The 8,868-nt window shown below is 34.2% G+C and overlaps 5 protein-coding genes across 5 annotated transcripts; 2 read left to right on the top strand and 3 right to left on the bottom strand.

Moving 5' to 3' along the window:
• Nucleotides 1-187: 187 nt before the first annotated feature.
• NGL2 (RNA exonuclease) lies at nt 188-1,699 on the bottom strand (the record flags this gene model as incomplete). Its single annotated transcript, XM_001642213.1, has 1 exon — nt 188-1,699. One exon carries the CDS (start codon nt 1,697-1,699, stop codon nt 188-190), a length of 1,512 nt encoding a protein of 503 aa, XP_001642263.1.
• Nucleotides 1,700-2,309: 610 nt separating this feature from the next.
• Nucleotides 2,310-2,570, top strand: MRPL33 (mitochondrial 54S ribosomal protein uL30m; the record flags this gene model as incomplete). Its single annotated transcript, XM_001642214.1, has 1 exon — nt 2,310-2,570. One exon carries the CDS (start codon nt 2,310-2,312, stop codon nt 2,568-2,570), a length of 261 nt encoding a protein of 86 aa, XP_001642264.1.
• A 481-nt stretch (nt 2,571-3,051) lies between these two features.
• On the bottom strand, nt 3,052-4,107 carry Kpol_237p3 (uncharacterized protein; the record flags this gene model as incomplete). The annotated part of the gene is made up of 1 exon (XM_001642215.1): nt 3,052-4,107. The coding sequence occupies one exon, from the start codon at nt 4,105-4,107 to the stop codon at nt 3,052-3,054; it is 1,056 nt and encodes a 351-aa protein (XP_001642265.1).
• Nucleotides 4,108-4,513: 406 nt separating this feature from the next.
• On the bottom strand, nt 4,514-7,264 carry DSS1 (exoribonuclease II; the record flags this gene model as incomplete). Its single annotated transcript, XM_001642216.1, has 1 exon — nt 4,514-7,264. One exon carries the CDS (start codon nt 7,262-7,264, stop codon nt 4,514-4,516), a length of 2,751 nt encoding a protein of 916 aa, XP_001642266.1.
• A 514-nt stretch (nt 7,265-7,778) lies between these two features.
• PTH1 (aminoacyl-tRNA hydrolase) lies at nt 7,779-8,357 on the top strand (the record flags this gene model as incomplete). Its single annotated transcript, XM_001642217.1, has 1 exon — nt 7,779-8,357. The coding sequence occupies one exon, from the start codon at nt 7,779-7,781 to the stop codon at nt 8,355-8,357; it is 579 nt and encodes a 192-aa protein (XP_001642267.1).
• Nucleotides 8,358-8,868: the final 511 nt, after the last annotated feature.

Genomic DNA, 8,868 nt, shown 5'->3' on the forward strand with positions numbered 1-8,868 from the left:
CCATGAACCTAACAAGCAAAGATTGAGTATGTTTTTCAATGTATGGAATGATATATATGCAAAAATTGAAAATGATGATTCTTTATATGATCGATCAAATAGAAACAAAAAGATGAGGAAATGAATGGCTTTCTAAAAGGGTCATTCTATATTTATTATTTATATTATTATATATGCATTTACAAGATTACAATAATAATTCAATGTTACAAATCATAGATAAATGATCACTAGCATACTCACCTTCATGAGGTTGGCCGTGTTTTGGCATTTCCGAGTCCAGTGGCATTCTTAAAAATCCTCTTAACCTTATTGAATTTTCAATCTCAAACTTTTCCAATGAATCAACCGCTTGTCTGTTATCAAAGTCCCATGTGTTTACATGGAATATATAGTCCAATAAACCTCTCCAAGTATTAGCCCAGTTGGAAATAATTGGTTCACCACGAGTGTTGTCAATACCTGCATTTTCAGCATGAACATGTTTGTACCCAACAGAATACAATGAATTTGCTCTCATACCAAGCTCATTATGAATTACAGCCATCCTTTCAACAAGAGCTGTTTGTTCCTCATTTGCAATGAACGTTTCAGGTACAGGTGTCTGTGGCTGATCTTTACCAAATTTTTCGATGTTACCACCTTCTTCGTCATCTACATCCTCTTCACCATTTCTCAATTTTGAAAATTTGTATGATGTACTGCATTGAATAACAGTCTTTGCTCTTTCAGTATACTCAATTGGTTTCGAAGTCATGGATAAATATGGAGAATCAAACGGTTGTGAATTAAAGTCACCACAGAAGAAAGGAACCCAATGACTTAAATCACCATCATTGCCATTTTGCAAGACGTTTACCCTATGCATAAATTCTTTCATTTTATTCAATAAAACATAGCATTGTCTAGTCCTTTCATAGGTACCAAATGGATGCCAGAAAAGATGAGTGGTACCAATAATAATACCTGTAGTTTTGGTATTTTTTGGTAAAGTGCTTAGTATTTTATCGGAGAATTTCAATGAGAGGATCAAACCAGTATTGTTTGTTCTTGTTCTTGGAGGAATATCAGAAGAAGTTTCTTTATCAAAGTCTATTAGCATTCTATCTGTCATTTTGAACATCTCACGTTTCCAAACAATGGCAACACCATGATTTTTTGATGCTATTCTATGGAATTGACTTTCGTATCCTAATTTTTCGAATTCAACTTTCCAGAAAGCTTGATATTGAATATGATCAATTTCTTGTAAACAAATTACATCCGAATTATAATGTTGGAATTCATACAATAATACTTTTGATCTTCTAAACCATTTTACAGCTTCTCCACTATCAGGGAACAATTTCCGTCTAATTAAAGCTTGGGCAAGACAGTTATATGTCATTAAAGTAAAGTTAAACCCAGTAACTGGCTCATCTTGGTGCAAATGTAACATTGGTCTCTTAATGAATTGTAATTCCGGTGGATAGTCTGGATCAAGACCCTTCGCAAGTAATTCTTTCCGTTTCTGTTCCTTAGCAGCAGCTCTTTCAGCTCTCTTACGTTCTATCTCCTCAGGAGATGGTTTAGATCTTCCTTTCTTCTTTGATCTCACCTTCACCGATTCATTACCTTCGTTGTCATTAGGTATTATCAGTTCTTTCTCTAGTTTGACGGCAATAGTCGTTGCATCATCGACATTTTTCACTGAATCCATTTTCAGTTACCTATCACAGATACAAAGATATACTCTACACACTGTTCGAACCGGTCCCCAGTACTACCAAATACCTATCCCTACAAATATGCTCGATTCCAAGTGTTTAATCATTCTTCTTATAGTTTAGCTGGTCTGCTAATGTTTCATCGAAGTCATCGCTTCTTTTAAATTACGCAATCAAAAAGATCCATCATATAGTACGACACTCTAAAAACATGTACCATACCATTCAATAACTCTTGGATGTCACATAATATAATACTTACAAATCAATTCCGGATCCAACTAGCTCATCAATAAAACTGATACCCATCTACTTGATGTTTGCATTCATTACAACAACGGAATTCATACTTTAGTTATATGATTCTAAACTTGTAATAGAAAAGTTTTAAAACTTCACCAAAATCACGTGATACCTTTAATTTAATGTTAAAAATTGAAAAATCAGCTCGAATTTTGAACAATTTGGAAAGAACAAGCTGATGAAGTACAGTTGTTGGTAGAAAAAAAGTCAATATTACATTACAATTGAGTGTGAAGGAGGCTTTCAAGTCATCTAGGAGAGTGTATTTGTATATACTGTAGATATTTTGATTTTGTTAGGATGGCTTTTTATAAGATTACATTGACTAGATCTTTGATTGGGTTGCCTCAAGCCACAAGAAATATTGTGAAGACCATAGGTTTAGGTAAAAGAGGTTCAATTGTATATAGAGAGGTCACTCCTTCAATTGCCGGTTCTTTGGCTAAGGTTAAGGAGTTAGTTTCTGTGGAGTTATCAGATAAGATGTTGACCAGAGAGGAGGTAAATGCTAGTAGAAAGTCTAACCCTGGCTTCACTGTTGAAAAAAGAGTTAATGTGTAAATATCAGTTTACAGGCTACTGAGTCTGCACGAAGGTCATAGAGTTATTATTAATAAATATTAATATATCATGTATATAGTTAGGAACAAAGATATTCTAATAAATGTAAAGGAAAAAAAGTATTATAGTTAATTATTTTTTTTATGAGTAGTTATAAATTCCAGTAATAAATCGACTCTTACCTTGAAGAGCTCTGAGAATTAGGGAAGTTAAACTGTAAAAAAGGGAGTATTGTCATTATGTATTTGATGTAAAACTTGTACTGTATAGAAATAAAAAAGAATAAACCTAAATAATGTCGACAACTAAAATAAATCTAATGATATAATTTTAAGATGTAGAAGAAAAAGTAAATATAAAGAACTAATACGCTTTTGGTATAATTTAAAAATTATTGTCCATTTAGAGTTAGTATATGAGAATTGATCGAGGTACAGTTTTGATCCAACTGTATCTTGTTATCACGATGGGATCTGTAACCTCATAAAGCGCTACTCGTAATCTCCGCTGGCAGAAATTTGTTCGATAATGAAGCAATGAATTCACCATTGTCATTTTCATCATCATCATCAGAAAATGCTACACTGAAAGAATCAACCATACGTAAGATATCGCTACGATCTAGCGCTTTGCCGTCAAAACTCAATTCAAAACTGTCGTTACCTATAGTAGAGGTCAGTAATGTTCTGGAATTGGATATTTTTGCTATATCATGCACATTATTTGGCGTTCTTTTATTTGTTGCAGTAGAATTCTCTAGTCTTTCACACAATTTCTCAATTGCGTTTTCGATAGAACCTAGATCAATATTGTCATCCGAAATTGAACGGTATGGTTGTAATTTATTATAATACTTGTTATAAACCTGATCAATCAATTCAACAACAACTTTATAAGAGGTTTTTTCTTGCATCACTGGCTTATTTAGTTTATAATTTTTCTTTCTATTCAATTGTACATTTTTTGGTAAAGTATTAATCAATGGCTTTAATTTTCCATCTTCACCTCTAAAATCGTTCAGATTTGTTATAGATGAAAAGTAACGATTCTTAATAGCCCCGGTTTTCCTCATCAGTTCATTATTATCAACTTTTAACAAATCCCTTTCACTATTAATTATAGTATATTTCAAGTTTCTATTCTGGCCAAATGTTAAATTTTGTTTTGGATTTCTCAAATTGGTATCATTAATTTTACGATTATTAACATTACTAATATTAGATTGATTATCAGGTCTATTGGAATTCCAACCACCATTATTGTTATTCAAAATAGACCTTCCTTTTTTAGACTTGTCTGATCTTAAAAGGTTCCTATTCAAATGATATTGTGGTTGTTTAAAATTATTCACTTGGCCTGATGAATAATTATAATTGTCATCTGTATTAATAAAATGTGAAGAATATCCCCCATTCTTTTTAGCATCCACAACTCCATTCATTCTAGCATTGCCATGACCATTCGGATTCCTATTATAAACAGGCTCTCTATTATCAACTAAAAATGTTTTATTATTTAAAGTTCTAGAATTTGACATCTGTTCAAATCGATATGAGGTAATTGAAAATTTGTCTTTTGAAACCCAAATAGTTTTTTTTTGATCCTAGAATACTTATTCAAAAATATAATAGTTCCATTAAAATTTTCTTCTATTAATTTGGTTAATTCCAGATGTCTAATCCATAAAGTATAGTTATCAATACCTTCTCTTGTAATGATTTTGATCTATTTCTGTGTTTGTTCATTAGATTCGAAAGGTGTTTACCTATGTCCCGAATAGGAAAAATATTGAAAAAATATAACTATTAGGCGGTTAAATGAAAAAACAAAGGTTATCCGATGAGATGATTAAGATGCGCTGATTGATTATCTATCAAAGTTTCTATATAAATTTATTTACAGTTATGGGGTAGGTCATATATATATATGAGAGATCAGGTATATTATGCTTTAGAAAATTCTAAAACGTTACCCAAACAGTCTATTTTAGTAATTTTACAATTTGAAACGGTGTCACCAATTAATGGATGTGATTCATCATTTGGATCAAAGACTAATTTACCCTTTGCAAATGAGAACTGTGCCAATATGCAGTGTGCGACACCGTTTTGTTGTACAGATGTGATCATTACGTCGAATTTTTTATCTGGATCTTCTGATAATTGATCTTTTATGTGACGTAATGTCCAATAAGTGTTTATCATTCTACTTGAACTTCTTAAAATGACATCTTTTGTTTGAATATTCCAATTCATATTTTCTAGATCCCTTTGCGTGAAGCACAGTGGCTGCTTTGATAAAATTCTATGAATTTGCAAATGATTAATCATGTCTGGGAATCTACGCAATGGTGAAGTTACTGTTGCATAGTATTTTGTTGCAATCATGGAATGGGGTGATGGATATGTTGTGAATTTACTTGTATTAAACAATGATGATATTTTATTAATGTCTTTCAGTGTTGGTCGTTTTCCTAATTTTAGATTTGAAAGCATTGCATTATATTCAGATTGGGCATCTTTGCCTAACAACAAATCTGAGTATGATCTATATATGGCAGGAATACCATTTTCTGCAAAAAATTTACCTGCCAAAGAGTTTGCTAAAATCATTAATTCTGAAACAAGTATATTAGAATCTGTAAATTTACCACCTTTAAAATTGATTTGAGTAACTTCTCCAGTAATTTCATCTTTGGTCAGTTCTATTTTACCATTATTAATTTCATCACTAAATATTACTGCATTATTCATAATTCTTGAGTTATTTAAACCCTTTGCAATTAAAAACATACTTTTTAAATCTTTTTCAACTTTTTTATCTCTTCCAGATTCTTTGCTATCATTCAAAATTGAATCAACATCACTATACGTCATGTCTTTAACGAAATTCGAAACATAGCCTAGTCTTACTTGAAACGTATTATCCAGTACTTTGACTGTCATATCTTTCTTATTCAATTTCACATCTACAGAAAAAGTTATAGTTTTTGTCTTCTCACCAGTTTTACCTAAATCTGCAGCCCTGCACAAAAGCTTTGGTAACATTGGCAATACTTGATCAGGTAAATAAGTAGTGAACGATCTTTGCAAAGCAATTTTCAAAATTTCATCATTTTCAATATTCACATTATGATCATTACAAATTTTGAAATAAGAAGAAGGGTCTGCAATATGAACATGTAATGTGTAAACATTATTCTGCTTGTATTCGATTGAGACACCATCGTCTATTTCATGGGCGGTCTTTTCATCTATGCAAAATACCCTCAAATCACCGAAATCATGACGATTTGAATTGTTAGAAGTTTGAATTGGATTATACATTTGGTAAACCTTTTCTTGTTCTTCTGTTCTATTTGAAGCCAATGGCAGGGCCAAATCAGTATTATAAAGCAGTGAATTTTGTATTTTTTGTTCTTTTGGTACTAATTCATTGTATAATTTCTGACATAAATCTCTGGACACATCATACTTTTTGTAATCGTCTAAATTTCTAAATATCTTAGAGATCATAGTGACAATTTTATCATCCATTAAAACGGCACCCGACGCATATTGTTTTAATAGATTAAGTAATTGTGGGAATTCATTTGGTGTATTTGGTATACCATTTTTAGTAAATCGTTCGATTGAATGATCCAATTCAATTGCTGGCAAAATTTCTTTATAATACATGTAATTCGATTGCAACGGTAAAATTGACACCGCCAATGGGAACAATAAGGCTTTACTATAATGGATATCTCCCCATAGATGATCCTGTTGTTGTTGACGAATAGCCCAGAAGGTAGCGATTAGATTTGAAGAATTGATGCTTTCGATTGAATAATTTTCATTCGAATTGGCAATAAAATTCGAAATATAACTTTCACCATCATTCGATGTTGCCTTTGTAAGATCCAAATTTTGCACTAACGAAGATAATTGCACCAAAGGAATAATCTTGAAAGCTTGTAGATTCCTATGCAATAGTTGTAATTTTTTCAACACAATTGGCAATAGATTGTTTGCGTTTGAAGATATAGTTGATAGAGAAGGCGATATTACCAATTGACGTAAGAGAACAGGTAAAACATAAGGATTATCGATTGAATTTTTGACAGTGCCCACACCTTGAGTTGGCTCAGGTTGCAAGAAGTCATCCGATAATAGCAAGTTAGTGGGTAATTGCAAAGGAATACGTAGCAACACGGATGATCTATTTGCGAATATAATATCACCATTTGAATTAGCAAAAGAATAACGAGGGTCTGCAGTAGATTGTGGTAGTTCTATACACATGTATAAGTTTGACAAGTCTTGTGAAAGCAGCACGATATCACCTCTATTGAACTTTTTATTCAGTTGGTTAATATTGAAAGTATGATTATTTTTTGGAATGAAAGAGAGCCATTTTGGAGAGTTGGAGGTTGAAGTTGCGGTTGTTGCTGAAGTTGACGTTGACGTTGACGGTGAGCATGGCAACGATGGTGGCGGTGATGATATTAATAATGATTTGTACCATGTGTTTGAAGGTTGGTTATAAGTCAAGTTAAATCTTTTGATTGAATTTGATTTTATCTTTTGTATTGAGTGTGGTATTGATATTGTTTCCAACCCACTTGTTCTGTTCAAAAATTTTTTAATGATAGTATCTTTTGATGATAGCAGCACGTTGCTTTTGTTCTTGGGGATTAGATATTTTGAAGACATGGTGTTGGTGTTGGTGTTGTTGTTGTTGTGAGGCAGTGTGATGAAGATACCCCAAGGTTGAATAGCATTGATAACGCAGCGCTGTTTGACGGTTATGGGTGGGTATGTAAGAGTATGTATGTGTGTGTGTTTGTTTATATACAAAGCATGATTAATTAATTAATTAATTGATTTATAGAGCTGGAGAGAGTGGGTGGTTATGCAAAAATAGTATTAGACGATGCGGTCATTGGTTACGGGAGCGGATTGAGGTGTTCTTGAGTGAGACAATGGAGTTTTATTACAGCAAGAGATAGAGCTAATGTGTGTGTTTGTTGTATATCTGCAGGTTGTATTAATATTATTCTAGCCACATGGTCTTGGATAGATAAGATATGGATGCCCACATTTGTACATACACACTTCAAGACGTAACTATATGTATATGTATATATATATATACTAATAGAAAAGAAGAGATAAGGATAAGAGTAAAAGAAAGATATATATATATATATATATATATATATGTATAATGATACTGTTTGGCATTGGCAATCCAGTCAAATACAAAGGAACTCGACATAACGTTGGTAAATATATAATTGAGCAGTTGAGAAGGGAACTTTGTCCCAACATCGAGTACAAGAAAGGCAAACGTTATGAGTATGTTGAATGTGATGGTGGTGATACAAGAAGTGAAAGGTTAGTGCTGTGTAGAAGTGTCGATACGTTTATGAACCATAGTGGATTATCAATCAAGGAGTATTTGCGAGGACGTCATGGCGGGGCGGGTAGTCTCCAGAGGATGGTTGTCGTGCACGACGAGCTGGAGCTGAGCATTGGCAAGATCAAGATGAGGGACGGCGGCAGCAGCAACCGGGGACACAACGGTCTCAAGAGTGTGTACGGTGAGGTTGGGCCCGTGACCAAGCTTGGGATTGGGATTGGCCGTCCGTCGCGATCGGTGAGCGCGGGCAAGGGAGGAGGCGACGACGACGTGGTGGAGTACGTGTTGAGTGAGATGAGCGAGACGGAGAGACGAATCATACGTGAGGAGACGGTGCCACGGGTGTTGATGCTTTTGAACGACCAGCTGGCCGCACGGAAATAGAAAGCAGAAGTGGTTGTTCCCTTTTGTCATGTCAGCCGCACGCCGTGTGCGTTTTCATAAAAATAATAGTGATAATGACGAATGGGTATATATAGAAGATGTATTAATATAATACTTTCCCACGTGTGCCCCGAGTGGGCCCGGGTCTGCCAATGTGAAGGGGGGAATTTTAAATTAGACTATTTTGAAGAGAACATCTGCACGGGCGAGGCAAAGGCAGAGGCAGAAGGTAAGGTACGGTACGGTAATGGTACGGTAATGGAACCCACGTTTTGAAGGGTAAAAAACGGACGTTTTTGTATGTTCTGGCGGGCGGTGCGGTGCCGTAGCCAAAACCCAAGCTAGATGGGCCAAGGAACTTTTCCTATGGGGGGGAGGGAAACCACCCGAGAAAGGAAGATTTGGTCGGGATGGAAAATAAATTTCAGGATTGTTTTGTTTTAAAGCAACCCTGCCTAAAAGGGGACAAATTTTCGGCGTTTTTGGCGTTTTGTTTCCTATAAAGGTTCGC

This window comes from Vanderwaltozyma polyspora, genomic scaffold (genome assembly GCF_000150035.1).
Source record: "Vanderwaltozyma polyspora DSM 70294 KpolScaffold237 genomic scaffold, whole genome shotgun sequence".
Taxonomy (NCBI): Eukaryota; Fungi; Ascomycota; class Saccharomycetes; order Saccharomycetales; family Saccharomycetaceae; genus Vanderwaltozyma; species Vanderwaltozyma polyspora.